Below are 19,057 nucleotides of genomic sequence, written 5' to 3' on the forward strand. Positions count from 1 at the left end.
CATGTAAATTAATGCAAACATATCAAACCTATTTCTATTACTGAATGAATATATATATATATATAGATTGGAAAGAATGGGGCTATTATACGAGCCCCTAATCACCCCATGTGCCTAATTATTTGAAGACCACCCTCATTACCGACCAACACGTGACCTAAAGGGACTTACGACCTTCAAAGAGACTCTACCACGCTTACAACATATATATATATATATTAGACCCAATAAGCTAAAAACTTTTATTTATTTTAGCCTTGACTCTTCTCATTAATTCATGAGCTAACAAATTTTAAAAATAATATTAATATAAAATATATTGAAATGTATGAAATATTAATTCAAGGTTTTATTTATAAATTATTACAAATATTTAAATTTTTAAATTTTACATCAACATTTTTTTTTATATAATTAATAAGTGCTCATTCTTTTATCGTTTATTTATAATACTAAATTGAATTAACATTGTTTTCTCATCTTCATAATAAATAAGCTACTCATAAATTAGCTCAAATTCAATTGACTAATCAAGATTGAGTCATTATTCAACTCATTTACACTTGACACAACTAAACAGACTATAATCTGGCAAATGAATTTGAAAGTATTTTGACTTAAATAACATTTCTTGATGTGCTACACACCGTGACTTTTGCTGGTAATTGTACTGTCAATCGTAAGTTCTCTGAAGTCATAGGTTCAAGCCCGCCTGAGTACATCTATATTGCAGTGCAGAATTGAATGGTTAGATACATGAAGTTAATTGAAAATTGATATGATGGCCTCCAACCATTCTTCTCAAAAGAGTATATATATATATATATATATATATTAATGAGCTCATAAAAAATTATTTTAAATATGAATGATTCTGTATTTTACGAAATAATTTTATAAACTTTACGAAAATATTTATAAAGAAAATTTACATTATTTTTTATTTAACTTTCATTTTGTCAGTAAATGAAAATAAAAAAACAACCTTTTTTAACCGTTAATCTAAACACATATATTTTCAAATTATTTATATACAATTCAAAAATAATAATAATAACCCCAACATAATTGCATAAATTTAAGAGCTTTTGAAGAAGTCATACTAGTTCATATAAATAGAAAGATGCCAAATGATTTCTTTCATTAATTGTAAGGGGCAATTCCATACATACCCCTCCATTCTTTTATATCCACATATCTACTGCCTAGACATTCATATTCATATACCTAAACCTCAAATTTTTAACATCACATCTAAAATATCACTATCATGCATAGATTGTTGATATCAAAGTGTTATAAATACAAATATCAAACTTCGGGGGTTAACCATGCAAATGCATAATAATTATATGGTATGTATGTAAACTTTCCCTATTTTAAATCTTTCCACACTCTATTTTTTTGTTGAATTCAATCCCAACCATCCAAAGTGGATGGTGAAGCTAGGATTGAGTTGTTGCACCTCAACATGACAAGAACCCCTAGATAAGTCATTTAGTCCCACATCATAAAAGAGAGCTAACATTATAAATTCTAAGTTACCATAAAAAAGATGAGCTTATAGCTCACTTTATTTGAAAAGAAAACCCTCACAATTACCTGAAATTACATCCATACCACTCCAAAGATTTTGGACATTGAATATAATGGCGTTGGCGCAACCTTCTCGAGTGATTGTCTACTGAGGCAGGGGAGGATGATGCAACTCCATAGTGGTAATTTAATACTGTGTTGATGGTAAATATTGACCGTTCATTATGAGATGACCTGCATGAGCATGATGGTAATATCGTCTATAATGAAGAAGAGCATTGGCAAAAGCTATGATTTTAAAAACTACAACGAGCTCATCGGTCCGATCGGTTCAACCGTCAATCGGTCATCTGATCTTTAAACTTACTCGGTCCAATCCAAAATTACTCGTGCACAAACCGACAAAAATCGGCAGGTCTAATATTTGATGAAACTGCATATTCTAAAATTGCTCAATAGGCTTATTAATTAATTTATTTATTTTGATTGAATGAATAGAAATAAAATATTTAGATTAAAAATAAAAAAAATAGTTAAGATGTATCTTGAACTAAAATACTAAAGATTGAATTGATAAAAGTATCATTATAATATCATTATTACATTATTTAAATCACATCAAAGTAAGTTTAATATTTATTAGATCATTTAACTAAACCCCTAAACAAACTAGATTTGAGATTGGATTGTGGAGAAGAAAAAGAGTGTGCAGAGAAAGAAAGGAAGGATGAGTTTAAGTCAACTATAGTTGAGTTTTATGGGAACGTGGTAGTTATATGAACAAACTGAGGTTTGGCGAGCCAGAGCATGCTACCGTGGTGTTTGGCTGCAACTTAGTTTTACGTTAAATAAATCTTCCACCGAGGAGTTCAGGAGCAACGACCAAATAAATCCGCCTCACAATCAGATTTATTAAATCCGAATTTACATCGTGAAAATGACGGAATGCGAGAAGAAAACGATTGAATGCAAGAAAATTGGATTTAAAGGAAAGTTGGATTTATATTTTAGTTTTTCTGGTGTTTGGTTGGATTTAAGTTAAATGCACGACTAAATCCGATAAGTTATATGATTTCAAAAACCGCCTAAGTCTCAATTCAAAGACGATCTACAAAACGAATGCATAAGTCAGCAGAGCGTGTAAAGTTTAGTGAAAAACAATACTGTAAAGTTTATCTTATGTCTACATTTAAGAAAAAAAGATTTCATCAGTATATTAAGTTAGAATTCTATCTGCACATTTAACATTTCTAAAGATCCGGCCCTAGCAGTAAATAATTGGTTACATGCGTAAATCTCTCATTTAAGGAAAAAAAAATCAAGGTTTACATACATACCACTCAATTCCTATGCATTTACATACCTAACACCTAAACTTCAATGTTTACATTTAAACCACCTTTCTTATGCATGCAAAGATGTATTTCCCTTTTTGAAAGTTAGAAAAGTGGTATTTTTTATGTGATATGAAAGATTTGGGTGGTATAAATGTAAACAAAAAACAAAGTTAAGTTGTTATATATGTTAATCCATGGGAATTGGGTGCTTTGGATGTAAATGTCCCAAGAAAACAAAGGACTAGTATTGTTTACTCTTTTTTTTTATTTTATATTTGCTTTCAGTATCCCACCTATGTAAGAGAAATATATAGCCAAAAAAATCTTTTTTGGGGGAGAAAGAGGTATCTATGAATAATAAAGGGGCATTTACATAAATACCTCCCAATTCTTATATATTTAAATACCAAACACCTAAACTTTTGTTTATTACATATATAACACCCAAAACTTTCATATCCATCAGAAGTATCACTATTTAAAATTTTAAAAAGTGATATATGTTCATATCTAGGGAAGGTGACATATGTAAAAATTGAAGTTTAGGTGTTAGATGTGTAAATACGTAAGAATTGTGTGATATGTCTGTAAATCTTTCAACAATAACATGCAAACGTAATGCCGACCAATAAAGGCTTACATGCGCGTAATCAAATCATCTATCAAAGAGTGAGCTAAACTAATGCCAAAAAGTTGTTTTAGAGTGAGATTGGACAATAATGGATAAAGAAAAAGAATAAACATGTAGCATTTAAAGTAAATAAGTTTAAGACAACTTTTAGGACTACTTCATTCTTTAGTATTATGAATATTTGGCCTTTTTGCTTTGTCAATGGCATACGAAGGCTTTTTGGTAAAATATTATAATGCTTGTAAAATTGTTGTGATGATTATAGACCATGCTACATCATCATCACCATGATATAATCATTTTTATCTATTGTTACTATGAAGTGCTAAATCTGTTTTCTCAACTTCATTTTGCTCAACATCATATAATTGTTTTTTAATCTATCATTCTTAATTTTCTTAAATATCAATCATAAGATTCATGTGTCTACCACAATTAGTCATCAATGGCATCTTTATTGCCTAACACTCTAATTCATATAACATAATTGATTGAAAGTGTAGTTTAAATTGATTTGTCTATCAAATTTTGATGATATTCTCATTATCATATTATAATTACAAGTTACTTTCTTAATTCCTTATCACTAAAGCTTAACTCTACTAATTATATCTTCATATGTATCCCCATTCTATCGTATAACAAGTCTAGATACTATACTTAAGTGTTACTTGAACTTCTAGCAATATTTAATGACAATTATCAATCTTACATCACAAAAAATGTATATACATAAATACACCAGGCTCAACATGATTATAAGCAGAGGGAAATTCTAGTAATAAAAATCTTAAGAAATAACTCTCTGATTATAAACTGTTTAGTGTTCCACTTCTTTCTTCTCCTTCTAATCAAAACCCTAATCACTCGCATCATTCTTTCTTCCACATTCCCCCCTTTCCGATCTTATAAAACAATTCTAAGTGTCAAACCGAGACGTTAGTTTTTAGCTGTTAACACTAAGAGTGGAATAATTAGAAACAAATTTAGGAATTTCAAAAGTAACATCGCTGTATTCAAAGAAAAGAAGCGAGTAAAGTGTATACAAATTTTTGGAAATGGTGTATCAAAATTATTAGAAAAAAACTAACTAAAGAATTTTACCTTGCACACATTTTCAAGAGATCTGAAGATGAGGCCTCATTCTGAGAAGGGCAAGCTCCATCATTAAAAAGAAATACATATAACCTAAATAATTATTAAAAACATATGTCAAATACTTCCTTCAAACATCATTTCAGTTTTAAAAAATAGTTAATCATACATTCCTTCATATATTTTAAAGAGGCATTTACATATAGCCACCCAACTTCTATGTATTTGCATATCCAATGCTTAAACTTGACTTTTTGCATTTATATCACCTGAATCTTTCATATCACATAGAAAACACTACTTTTTTAACTTTTAAAAGGCAAAATACACCTTTACATGTATTGGTAAAGTGACATATATCTAAAAATTGAAGTTTAGAGGTTAGATATGTAAAGACATAAAAATGAAGCAGCATGTATGTAAATCTTCTTATTTTAAATGGTATACCTTCCATTTGACATGAGATTGTTAACCATAAAAGATAGAGTCCCTCCAGCAAAGTGAAATTTTATGCCAGTTCAACAGAATGCCAATGACTCCAGCTATACCCATTATGAAAATTCTACAATTGTTGGTTTCCTTCAGAAAATGGACCTTGTAATTCAATGACTGGTCTCTAGTCCCATCACCAGTAATCACCACAAGAACAGAAACCATCTTTGAAGTGATGAAAACGATTTGCATCTCGAACAATTATTTCTCGTTCCACAATCTTCGAAATAAGCTTAGTGGCAGAGTGGCAGTTGACACAGGCACGAAGATTCTTCGTAATTCGAAGGGTCATGCGAGGGGGAGTGCAGATAAGACCATATGCCATTGCTATCCTCTCACTGTGATTACACAAAGATAGCTCCTTCTCCTCAAGCCCCAGATCATGCAAGACAGAGTCAGTATGAGGTAAAAATCCATTTTTTTTTAGCTTCCTCTCCAGTTCATCCAGCTTCGCAAATATTTCCTTGGATCTCGGGTGAGACTTGTCCCCGGCATAAAAAGATTGAATCTTTCCATTAATGTCAATAGAGCTGAATCCCGTGGCCTTCGTAACTTTTCCCTCATTAATAAGCGAACTTTTGCAACATCTTTCCACAAACCAGCGGAAGCATATATGTTGGAAAGTTGAACATAGTGCCCTGCATTCCATGGTTCTATGGCAAAAACTCTTTCAGCTGCATATTTTCCTAGTTCCACATGGCCATGTATCCTGCATGCATTCAGTAAAGCCCCCCATACAGTCACCTCTGGCACCATTGGCATTTCTCTGATAAACTCGTGAGCTTCTTCGAGGTATCCAGCACGAGCAAGAAGATCGACTATGCAAGCATAATGTTGATGACGAGGCTTGACGGCATGGTTTCTCATCAAATGAAAGCATTTTCGACCATCTTGAACCAATCCGGCATGCTTGCAAGCTGAAAGCAAACCAATGAATGTGACGTCGTTTGGTCTAACCTGAGATTGAATCATCTCATGGAAGAGATTAATGGCTTCCTTCCCCTGCCCATACAATCCATAGCCCATGATCATGGCACTCCACACAACAACATCCTTCTGAGGAATACTATCAAACACCTTGCGAGCGAGAACAACACTTCCACACTTGGCGTACATATCAATGATGGCCGTGTTAACAAAAACGTCATCTTTCAAAACGCTGCTACTAACAAACTCCCAAATCCAATTCGCAGATTCGAGAGATCCAACCTGGGCGCAAGCCAGAATGGCTGATCTTAAAGTGATTGAATCTGGTTCAATCTTCTCGTTCGCAACCATCTTCTTGAAGAGCTTCACTGCTTCCTCTGCATGCCCGTTCTTTGCATACCCAGAGATCATTGCATTCCAAAGGATTAGCTCCGGTAAAGAAACCTGATCAAACATGGCCCTTGCAGTATCCACCAGACCACACTTTGCATACATGGAAGTGAGAGTAATGAGCAAATCCGGTTCATCCACAAGCCCAAACTTCACCGCCAAACCATGAACACATCTTCCCTGCTCCAAATCTCCCACGTCCATATAAGCCTTCAAAACACTAACCAGTGCTATGAAATCTGGAGCGATAGGCGAATCCAACCTCATCGTTCGGAAAATATGAAGAGCTTGCAGAGGAAATCCGTTCTGAGCATAGCCGGATATAATTGAGGTCCAGGAGACCACATTCCGATGAGGCAAATTTTCAAACACCTGATGGGCGGTAAAAATATCGCCAAACCTCGAATACATTACGATGACTCCGTTCTGAATGAAGGTGGCAGCCTCGAAACCATGGCGGATGATATGGGCGTGAACGGCGTATCCAAAGAAGAGGGCGGGGAGAGCAGTGCAGGCCTTGAGGACGCATGGGAGAGTCGAGCCATTAGGGAGATGGCCACTTCGAAGGATGATGACATAGAATTGGAGCACTTCAGAGAAGGAGCGTCGGTGGGAGAGGTAAGTAATGGTGTTGTTGCAGTAAGAGAACTCCGGTTGGGAGATTTCATCGAGAAGCTGGTGAGCGAGGGAGCTATAAAGGTGGGGTTTTTGCGTTTGAGAGAAGGGGGAAGCAAGGTAGGCTTGAGGGGAAGGGGTGAAATAAAAGAAGGCGAAGGAGGAGCAAGAGGAGTGGAGTCGAAGGAATGGAAGAGAGCGGCGCGAGAGCAGAGCGCGGGAAGCCATTTTGTAATCATGGCGATGAAAGGAAATTTCAAAGCTTGCGGGAGAGAGTGTAAGGATCACTCCGGCAATTTTTTGGGAAGTTCAAAAGTTTTTATTGGAAAAAAAATTAGATCTAAGAAGTCTTTTTCGATTTAACTGTTCTCTATTTGGATTACTAATATTACCTACTTGCATTCGATTGCAATAAGAAATAATAGCTATATGTGGAGGAAAATATATTAGGTGATAGCCAATCATCGGATGTCACGTCGCCCATCGATAAAATGTATGATGATGTGATTTCTAGTGGTTGGACGTTCGGACGTACGGTATCTAGACTGAATACTTTTTCTTGAGGAAGACAATTCAAATGAGTACTAATAAGCCACCAACAAAATTTAATCATCATGCACGAATCTTGAGGCATTACACAGATCTCGAGATAATATTTAGATCAAGAAATATTTAAATCTTGATAAAAAGTCATTTAAAACTTTGATTTCAGCAAATTTATAGTCAAACTAATCAGCTCAATGAGATGAACCTAATAGGATCAAACTTAGTTAAATCCGAGTCAAATTAAGTCTGTATCAAGTTATTTAACCACTTTTTGAAGATTCCTGGACACATTTGGAATTTTAAATATATGTCGAATCTGGCAAGTTTATAGTTGAATCGAGTGTCTCGACAAGACAAATCTAACGAGCCCAATATCACTCAATTCTGACATCATTAATACATCCAAATGTCTATAAAATACCGTCTGATTGAAGGAAGTTATTTCGTCCGTTCATTCAAAATGATTCATATTTCTGCATTAATTGTACCCATAACAGTATAAATAGAGTCCAACCCATCTCATGAGGGAGAGCTTAAGCTTAGAGAGAAAGCTTGAGGCTTTGAGGAAGAGCTGCAGCTTACCATCACCGCCGACAGTCCTCGATCACTGCCGACAACAGTCGATCATCGTCAACCACCGTCGACTACCGTCAACCGTTGTCAACCACGGCCGATTTTAGTCGACCACCGCCTACCGTCATCGACCACAACCTACCGTCGTCGACCACCACTGATTGCCGTTGACCACCGCCGATCTTCGTTGACCACCGCCAACCGTCTTCGACTATCGATAACCATCATCGATTGCCACCAACTAGACGCTTTCAGTTGACGTTGTAATCTAAAAAATATAGTTACCCTTTCCCGTTTACGAGATAATGAATTTTTATAATCATCAATAAATATTGGATTTTTTCAACTGGGTCAGATCAAAATTCGTTACTCTACTGCCGCAAATTTTCTAGCACGGATCAAGTACAAAAAGCTGTGAATTGAATTTATTTTTCAAGTGCGTTTGAATCATCCTTTGTATATACGTGTAAAACATAATATTTCTTCCAACGGACATTGATTTGAATCACATTTTAGGCGCTTTTAAAATAATTTAATTTGTTTCAAAAAGAGTGAAAATCATGTAAAAAAAAAAATTAAAAACAAACATGTTCTCATAAAACAAAGGCAAAAAAACAAATAAACGGCCCTAACATGTTTAGAAACTTCCTTAAAACAACCATTTTTAAGTGTATTATGATGATTTTATTGTATTAATATGTATTAAATAAGTGAAAAAAATTTATTATTCATTTATTAAATATTGTAGCCTTTTTTTGCACATTATTCTTAGACTTTGATGATATGAATTTCAAAATGACTAGAAAGTGTGGTTGTCTCTCTACTTAGAGGATGGAACATAACCAAATAGTTAAGCATCTTGGTCAAAACATGAGTCATGTAGTAGTTAACTTAACTTTCTAAAAGGTGGAAGATAAAACTTAAATAAACAAAATAATAATAATAAATAAATAAATAAATAATAAAAACTTATGTTTGTGAAAAGATATAAATGAAGCATGTAGGACTATTTTTTTAAATAAATATGAAGATATTATATGCAAAAGATGTTATAGTCTTCTAAAGCACAAAGAACATATTTTTTTGTGCATTTAAAACAAGCTTCACACTTCTCTTTATTTTATGACTATATGCAAACAATCTCATAGGTAGAAAGATGGACTTTAAGGCCTTCTCATCAGAGATGGAAAGCCATCACAAAGGAACAAAGAGGCTTCACAATAAAAATGAAGCCATAATACAATTTCAATGCAGATGTCATGAAAGATTAAAATAGATGAATATTGCCAACAGACTAAAACCATTCACAGAGGAAGAATATAATATCAGCTGAATAAATAATATTGCAGAGCAATTTTTTTAATTCTATTTAATGTACATAAATATTTAAATTGTTTTTTTTTATAAGAATAATTTCATAGAAGCTATCAGGCCAAACTAGGAACATGTTGCAGAGAACAAGCTTTTCATATTATTCAAATTACAAAAAAAGACATGGAACTGAATAGCTGTAATTTAACTTAAAATATAGCAGTGATACGCCACTAATAAATTTTCATCATCCGGCACGAATATTGAGGTATGAAACAAATCTCGAGACGATATTTTAAGCGTGAAACATTCAAATTTTGATAAGAAGTCATTCAGAACACCGATTTCAGCAAACTTATAGTCAAACTGACCGATCAAGTCAAACATAATGATATGAAAAATAGCCCAATCGAGTCAAATCAAGCCCAGATCAAGTCATTGAACCACACTTAAATGATTTACGGACACATTTGAAAGATCAAAGAATAGTCGAATATGACAAGTTTATACTCGAATCGAGCTGCTCGACAAGATGAATCCAATAAGTCCAAGACCACTCAATTTCGACATCATTGATGTACTCAAATATCCAGTAAACGCCATATGATCAAGGGAAGCTCTCCATGCAATCCTATAGAAGAAAATTGGTTTTTTTAATCATTAATACAACAAAGACATGGAACTGAATAGCTGTAATTTAACTTTAAATATAACAGCAATAATCTTGAATATATATTATATATATATATATATATATATATATATATATATATATATCATTTATAACCCTGTTGTCCTTTAAATTGTTTTAAAAAAGATGTTATTTTCCTACTCTTAGTTGCAGTTATCTATTCACTTTATTAAAGTTATCCAAAGTCTGGCAAGAATAGAATAAAAAACTTGGTCAATTGCAGGATGGGAATTTACATTCACACCACCAATTTCTATATATTTGCATATCTAACACCAAAACTCTACTATTTATATTTGCACCACCCAATTCTTTCATAACATAACTTTAAAAATATAATTTCATGCATAGGTAAGGTTGTATGTATGGTGTTAGTTATGTAAATACATAAGAGTTGAGTGGTGATAAGTAAATCTTCCTTCAATAATTATCTACCCAAATGAGATTGGACAAATTAAATAAGCACACACTAATTGAATTGAAAATAATTTGATGGTGGCAGCCAAGTAGAGTTCTAAGATTCCTACTATATTCGATGTAGCATTTGAAGATTATTTGATTCTCCATCTAATACCTAAAAATATTTTTAATCATGCCTCAATTGCTTGGATCTTGACTAATTTGGAGCCAGACCTGATCATTTATGATGTGTGGATGGACTCGTTCCATTAAGACTTTGAGTTCGACCAGAAACTCATTGATATCAGAGTTTGGATGAACAATCTTTATTACAATCTCAAAAGGTCATTTATATTAACATATAGGGCATAATTGTGGCAGGGTAGTTAATTCTCATTCAAACATCAGTCTTTAAGAATCACTTACAAACTGAGGTCAACCTTCATTGTAAAGAGCGCTTCCTCAATGCACCCTCCCCGTACTAGAGTTCCTCTTCAACCGAATCAGAAAGTTAATCTCTTCAAGGTTTGTTACACGAGTTAGTTTACAAACTCATGTGAAAAATACCCTCGTTGGGGGATATCAAATTCAAAAGTAGCAACCAGCAAGCTGATAAACATTATTACTGAGTATGGTTGCAATCATGTTTACCAAAAAAATTATGATTCGTCTCGATTTAAGCCAACCCTTGAGAAATGTAAAATCTTTTTTGACACCTCATTCCGAGCTTATTCGATTGTAGGGGGACTATATTAACCTCTTCCATCACAAGTTACATTCATCAAGAAGAAGATTCAACTAACGATCTCAGATATGTCAAAACTCTCAATAGATTTGATATGACTTTGTTTATCACAAGCTAATGCTTTCAAGCATATGCTCTACCTATAAAACCTAGGATAGATTTACATCTTTAACGAATTCTCCTTTTAACTACATTTTAATACAAATTAATATCATTGAGCATCTCCACCCAAATAATATAGGATGTGTCTTATATATTTAACGAATTCTTCGTTTGACTATACTCTAACATAGATTAGCACCATCGAGCATCTATGATGGGTCTTACATCCTTAATTGGTTCTTCTTTTGATTATGTTCCAATACATGTTAATGGTGGTGGGGTTGTTATTACATATCCACCGTAGATCTCGAAAGATTTCTATCTAAATGATTAGTTATGATATTCGAAGAATAACATACTACCTTGAGGGATATAAATATTACCTTAGAATGAATCTAATCACCAAAATGATGAAATCTCAATGATTTATGGGTCTACGAAACCAATGTCTTTTCCTTACCTTAAGAATGTAAGATAAGATTTATTTTATGTTGGGGTTTAACATCCCTAAGAGGGAAATCTCTCATGACTAATAAAATCTCAGGAGTAATGGCTCCTAAGAATACTATCGATTAAAGTTTTGACTTATATCATGCACAATTATCAGTAAGTGCATGTGAGATGATTGACATCAAAGACTCATATTGATAGACTTGAGGATTTTGAAATGATTTGCGTGGAATAAGAAGATTTAGGGTAAGCTTGATTAGGTTTGATTCACTTGAGTTGAAAACGTGAGTTGGTTAAGTTGAATTTCATTTAAATGATTGAATTGATTTAATTGTTTTGATTGAATTAAATTTATTCTAGAAGTTCTTTATTTTGAACGTGTTTAAATTTATTTATGTTATGTTTGTTTAAAAATCATTTTTTTTAAGTTCTTTGAAATTGGTTTTTTTATGTAACTATTGTTTACAATTATTAGAATTTTTTTAGTTTATTTTAGAATTTATTTTAGAATTATTAAAGTTTATTCAAAGATTATTAAGATTCATTTAATGATTAATAAGTTCATTATTGAAATCTATTTAAATATTTAAGATTTATTGATGCTTCTTAAGGTTGGTTAAAATTTATTAAACTTTGTTAAATTTAAGTTAGTTAAAAAATGTTAAGGTATTAAAGTTATTTAAAGTTTAATGAAATTTATTTAATTTTGCTGAAATTTGTTTATGTTTGTTAAATTTAGGTAATGTTTGTTAAAATTTTATTTATGGTTCTTGAGAATTATTAATATTTGGTGGAGTTGATTTAAATTAAATTTGAATGAAGTTTACTATATTTTATAAAGTTGTTGGAAATTTGATTAAGCTTTATCTAAATTTGGGTTCGAGTTTTAAGAGCTCAAATTTATAGGGTTTGGGTCTTACAATTAGGGATCTAGATGAGGGTTTGTTATCAAATTTGGTTTTATTTGAGTTGGAGTTCGGTGTTGAGTTTAAGACGTAGAAAAGTCAATTTTATTTAATCTTTGGAATTTGATTTGAGTTTAGCAAGTTGAATTTGAATTTGAACTTGATATGAAGTTGAGTTTGATTTGGAAGTTGGATTTGAAGAAATTAGATCTAAGTAAGACTTTGGAATTGACTCGAGTCTTGGGGTAGGAATAATTAGGGGGATTTCTACATGAAGGTGAGTCCTTGACCTAAAATAACCCTAACAATAAGGCTAAATGGGTAGACCAACCAAAATTTTGGGAATAACACCCCAAGCCAAATTGTTCGTGGCTTTCCATCATTTTGGTTGCATTAGAATCCTTAGACTATTAACAAACTAAATAACAAGTGCTCTCTTAGAGCTTCCTACTATTTAAGAGTTTGGGATTCCTTTGTTAGTAACCATGTGTTACTTCATTATGAGGTACCCACATAATCCACGGGGCAAGGTTGTCTATTTTATAGGTCTTAGTCCTTAACACTAGCTATTAGGTTCATAGTAAACTATGATAGGCTTATAAACTGAACAACTTTAGGGTTTGTTAATCCTTAGCTTTAATTCTTTGTTGGCTGACCTAAGATTCACAATATTGGTCAATCTAGGCGGTGGTTGTGAAAATTTAAGGTTTGTGATTTTTAATAATTTTTGGGATTTATTAATTAACTCGTGATTTGTTTTGATCCCTAATTATTTGGTCATGGTGTAAATCAGGTCTTATAAGTTTCAAGGCTTGTTTTCCTAATTTGACATTTGGTGTGATAAATCAATATTTTTTAAGCTCAATTTTGGTTTTTTATCCTAATTTGATGTTCTTCATTTAATTATTCCTCCTATATTTTTATCTCAAGTATTTGATTTACTATTGTATGTTTGAGTCTTATATTTGAGAGAATTTAAGTCAAATCTTTCATGTTTACACTTCACTTTTAAGATTCATCCACATACTTAGGTAAGTATTTTTTTCTTTTACATGTGGAAACAAAATTTTATAAGAGATTTTATCTGTAAAGAGTGTTAGCGATGCGACTTACTTGTATATGAAATGTATATACTTGAAATGACTGATTGACCCTCAATTCGCTGCTTAACCTATTTGAATTTTAACTAAATACTAAGTATTTAGACTTGGGGAACTTAGCCATTTAAGTATATTTAGTGAGTTTTCTAGGTAAAACATCCTCATTTCATTCGATGATTATTTTTAAAAGTAGTAATTTGAAATTTACGAGAAAAATATCCGGTCCTATTATTAAATTTTTCGACATTAACTCTGATTTTTAGTAGTTGTTTTTCTGCTTGGTCTGTTTCTTTGTTTGGTATGGTTTGTTTGTTTTTTTCTTTTGTTCTTGTTAGCGTTATGTTTTTAATTGATTCTTTCTTGTAATTTCATTATTCATTTTGATTGATTTGGTTAGTTTTGTTTTGATTTTTTTTTTGCAGATTCATAACTCTATGACCTGCTTGTGTAGATTGATGTTGCTCTTTTTTTCCCGTGGATTTGGTGCTATTTTGGTTGGGGGCTACTGTTGTTTTTTAGTTGTTGGTTTTTCTTGTAGGTTGTTGTAAATGCTCATTTTTCATATGTCCGATAATATACTCCGTGGTGTCTTGATAGGGAGAGATTATTACGTCTGATTTCTGTTGTATCACGACGGGGCTATTGCTCGGATGTAGCTCGGCGTCCGCAAGACAGACTTAACAATATTTGCTAGACTTGCTGACAAATATACTTTGGGGGATAGCTAATAAATTGTCTTATCTTGCTATTATAAGATAACTACAAAATATTATAAGCCTAAAAATCTCGGGCATGCTGTCAAGGCGCCAAACCCACTAGCAAGTTTGATTATTTACCATATCAAAGCCGTATAGCAAAATCCCTTCCTCGTCCGAAGACTCAAACCCTGCCGTCGGCGACGCGAAGGGAGCAGCTATGGTCGCCGACGCGAAGGGAGCAGCTATAGCGGTCCAGTTCGATGACGGCTTTCCGGCCTCCCGACTCTTCGCGCAAGGTTTCTCCTACACCTATGAGGACGTGATATTTCTCCCGCATTACATCGATTTCCCCGCCGACGCGGTCGATCTCTCCACCCGTCTCTCCCGCAACCTCCCCCTTTCTATCCCTTGCGTCGCCTCTCCGATGGATACTGTTTCCGAGGCATCCATGGCCGTCGCCATGGCCTCCCTCGGCGGCGCCGCCATCATCCACTGCAACACCACCCCCGCTCATCAGGCCGACATCATCCGATCTGCCAAGTCACGTCGCATCCCCTTTGCCTCCGACCCGGCCTTTCTCGCACCATCCGATGCAGTGTCCTCCGCTGCTGATTTCGGCTCCGCGTCATTCGCGATTGTCACTGAGTCGGGAAGCTCTAAGTCGAAGCCGGTGGGTGTCGTTTCTCTTTCGGATTGGGAAGCGGTGGCTGATAAGGCCTCTCCAGTGTCGAAGTATATGCGGCCACCGCCGCCGTCAATCGCCGTGAACTGTGATATCGAGCAGGTGGCGGGTTTTTTAGCTGGCGAGGGGCTGGAGCTGGTGGCACTGGCGGGAGAGGAAGGGGAAATTGTTGATCTCTTCAGGGCCGAGGATTTGGAGCTGATCCGCGGCTTCCCTAAGCTTGGAGCGCCATCTTTGGGCCCTGATGGGAAATTTTTGGTCGGAGCGGCTATAGGAACTAGAGAAGAGGATAAAGAACGGTTGGCGCATTTGGTGAAGGCAGGTGTGAATGTTGTGGTCGTGGATAGCTCGCAGGGTAACTCGAAGTATCAAATTGATTTGATCAAGTATGCAAAGAGTAATTATCCCGGACTTGATGTTATTGGGGGTAATGTGGTGACGATGTCCCAGGCGCAAAATTTGATCATGGCTGGTGTTGACGGATTAAGGGTAGGGATGGGATCCGGTTCAATCTGTACAACACAAGAAGTTTGTGCAGTCGGTAGAGGACAGGTAAATTTTGTTGAGAATATTCTTCTGCTTGTTCCATCACTAATTCTATAAAGATTTATACAAACTGAAAAAGTTGATTGATTTCGGTGCTGCGCATATTCTGTTGAGCGAAACTGCTAGGGCCGTTAGACTTTTATGATAAGGATGAGTTTTATGCTCACTATCTTTTAAGTGATGTTTTCCTTAAAAAAGTTAATATTAATCATCAATCAAAGAGAAAATATACACAAATCAAATGTATTTTGTTGTGATATTAAAATTTAGGGTGTTATAAAAGTAAATATCAATGCTTAGATGTTAGATATGTAAATGCTTAAGATTTATATGGTATGTATGTAAATTTCCTTTTTAAGTTTTATAATTTTTTTTCTTTGAAAGCTTAATGTTGTATGAATTGCTGTCGAGTAATGTGCAGGATGCTCCAGGAGGTGTATGACACCATTTTTGCTCTGTGAGCCATGTTTTGATTGGCTACACCAGACTATAACGTTTCATTATGCTATAGAGATTTTTTTTTCTTTTTTTTAGTTGTTATCATCATACTCATCATACAAAAATTGGTATTTTTGGTATTTGAAAGATATAAATGCTCATTTGCATAAGAGGAAAGGGATCAATTGATGGTGGTGGGGCCTTTTTCCCTTAGTAAGTGTGAAAACTCCATTATTTATTCCATGTCTAATGTAAGTTTGTTTCACGGTTAGTGTTTAAAATTGTTTGAATCTTAGTTCCAGAAATGCGTGATAATGAAATGGGTTGATATGTGTTTATTTTGCAAGAACTTTTGAACCCAATTCATATTTTATTTCAAACTAAAATAAGTTATTTTTATCTCTCTTATATTAAATTTTATTTGTTATTATTTTACTTAAAAATTAATATTCTATCTCAATCGCCCTTTAATATAATATTCTTCGACCATTAAAGATACTAATGCAAAATTGAAAGCACGACATTGCCCTCAATGTTTAAACTCGATCATACGGTGAATGTCAAGAATGAGAATTCACTCATATGCATTTTTATAAATGGGAATTACTCTCAACAATTTAAGCCAAAAAAATTATGGTGCAAACCAGTTATGAGGAAGTAGACAAATGACAGAAACAGAGGAACTAGCTTTTCACTATAGGAATCCAAATAGGAAATATATCAATAACCAACACTGTACTGTAGAGTAGTGGATATATATATATATATATATATATCTATATATCTTTATATCTATCTATCTATCTATCTATCTATCTATCTATCTATCTATCTATCTATCTATCTATCTATCTATCTATCTATCTATCTATCTATCTATCTATCTATCTATCTATCTATCTATCTATATATATATATTCCTAAACAAAAATTATATAGCTATAAAGATAAGCAGAAAAGCAGAATTAGTTGAACTGAAGCACTTCTTAACAAGAGTAGCTAGTAATAGGGGGCATTATTAATAACATAAATCGACTGGCTCCTAGTGTCATTAGTGATCCCGTTTTGTTTTTGGCTGTTAGTTATCTATATACTCATGAAAGATCTTTGGTTTTGGTTTGTTATTATTCTTAAGGCCATTGTTCTGATCAGATTTGAATAACTTACATTGAAATATTTTGTTATCCTATATATGATTTTTGACTTCTCACTCTCCACACAAATGCTCTAGTACTTCACATTTGATACGTGCTTATAATGACATCCATATGGCTCCACTTTCTTTCGTTTGACTATTGTTTCCTTGAAGGTTATTAATTTCATAAACTTTAATTCTTGTAGGCGACAGCTGTGTACAAAGTTGCAACTGTGGCAAAGGATTACGACGTACCAGTTATTGCTGATGGAGGGATTTCGTTTTCTGGCCATATTGTGAAGGCTTTGGCTCTTGGTGCCTCTACTGTGATGATGGGTAGCTACCTTGCAGGTAGTTATGAGGCACCTGGAGTCTATGAGTATCAGGTATTGCCATTTATCTCGAAGGTTTTTGCATGGAGCTTTTTGGTTCATTGTTATTTAGATAACAATGTTCTTCACATAATATTGGTTTATATCTAGATTCATAGGATTAATATCTAGGAAAATTAATATCTTATGCATTCAAGAAACTAAGTGGGTTGGAGAAAAAACTAAGGAGATTGATAATTTAGGTTTTAAATTTTGCTATTCTAGTAAGAGTCACTCTAGAAATGGTATAGGTGTAATTATAGATAAGAGTTTGAAAGATAATGTTGTAAATATTAATAAAATTGGAGATATAATTATAGCACTTAAGATTATCATTGATACTAAGATTTTTAATATTATTAGTGCTTATGCTCCTCAAGTAGGTTTAGATACAGGGTTTAAAGATAAAATTTGGAATGACTTAGAAAACTTAATACAGATGACACCTCTTGAAGAAAAAATTTTTATTGGAGAAGATTTAAATGGACATGTCGGTAGAGTGGTAGAAGAATTTAGAAATACTCATGGTGGCTACGGTTTTGGAGTAACTAATGAAGAAGGTAGAGTTATTTTAGATTTTGTTTTAGCGTATGATTTTATTATTACTAATATTTTATTCAAGAAAAAAGATGAACATCTTATTACTTATAAGAGTGGATTTAATAAAATACAAATTGATTATTTTTTATGAGAAGAAGAGATCGTCGCGATTGTAAAGGTTGTAAGGTCATTTCAATTGAGAATTTAAGTACCCAACATCGTTTATTAGTTCTAGATTTTATGATTAAGAGTTATAAAATAAAAATTATTAGGACCCATCATCGTAGAATTAGATGAAGAAACTTAAAAGACAAATAAAATTATTTTTATGAGTAAAATTCAAGATTCCAAAATTTGAGATATTCATGAAGAAGCAAATGTTATATGAGATAAAGTAACAAACACTATTAAATAAGTAGCAAAAAATGTGTTTGGAGAATCAAAAGAAAAAAGTTTTTATAAATAAAAATAGTTGGTGGTGAAATAATAATGTGCAAGAAAAGATAAAATATAGGAAGTTATGTTATAAAAATTGATTTAAATGTAAAAGCTTAGAGAACTGAGGAAAATATCAAACGATCCGCAGAAAGTTTAAAAGAACAATCCGTGACGCTAAAAATTCTGCTTTGAATGATCTTTATAATAGATTATATACTAAGAAGAGTGAAAAATATATGTATAAACTAGCAAAACAAAGAGAAAAGAAAAGTAAAGATTTAACTCGAGTAAAGTGTATTAAAAATGAAAATAAAAAAGTACTTTTCTTAGAAAAAGATATTCAACATAGGTGGGTGAGTTACTT

The 19,057-nt window shown here is 33.3% G+C and overlaps 2 protein-coding genes across 2 annotated transcripts in view; one reads left to right on the forward strand and one right to left on the reverse strand.

The window, feature by feature from the left end:
- Nucleotides 1–1,185: 1,185 nt before the first annotated feature.
- On the reverse strand, nucleotides 1,186–7,354 carry LOC110018046 (pentatricopeptide repeat-containing protein At3g12770-like). The gene is given in 4 exon segments (XM_020715271.1): nucleotides 1,186–1,770; nucleotides 4,609–4,692; nucleotides 5,047–5,643; nucleotides 5,646–7,354. Coding segments are annotated over 2 exon segments (2,025 nt in total). The 5' UTR covers nucleotides 7,252–7,354; the 3' UTR covers nucleotides 1,186–1,770; nucleotides 4,609–4,692; nucleotides 5,047–5,224.
- A 7,276-nt stretch (nucleotides 7,355–14,630) lies between these two features.
- LOC110039355 (inosine-5'-monophosphate dehydrogenase-like) overlaps nucleotides 14,631–19,057 on the forward strand; it is a 9,127-nt gene continuing 4,700 nt past the window's right edge. The window contains 2 exon segments of the mRNA XM_020744388.1: nucleotides 14,631–15,777; nucleotides 17,551–17,730. Coding sequence (XP_020600047.1) covers nucleotides 14,761–15,777; nucleotides 17,551–17,730 — 1,197 coding nt within the window. The 5' untranslated portion in view covers nucleotides 14,631–14,760.

This window comes from Phalaenopsis equestris, unplaced genomic scaffold (genome assembly GCF_001263595.1).
Source record: "Phalaenopsis equestris unplaced genomic scaffold, ASM126359v1 Scaffold000002, whole genome shotgun sequence".
NCBI classification, from domain to species: Eukaryota; Viridiplantae; Streptophyta; class Magnoliopsida; order Asparagales; family Orchidaceae; genus Phalaenopsis; species Phalaenopsis equestris.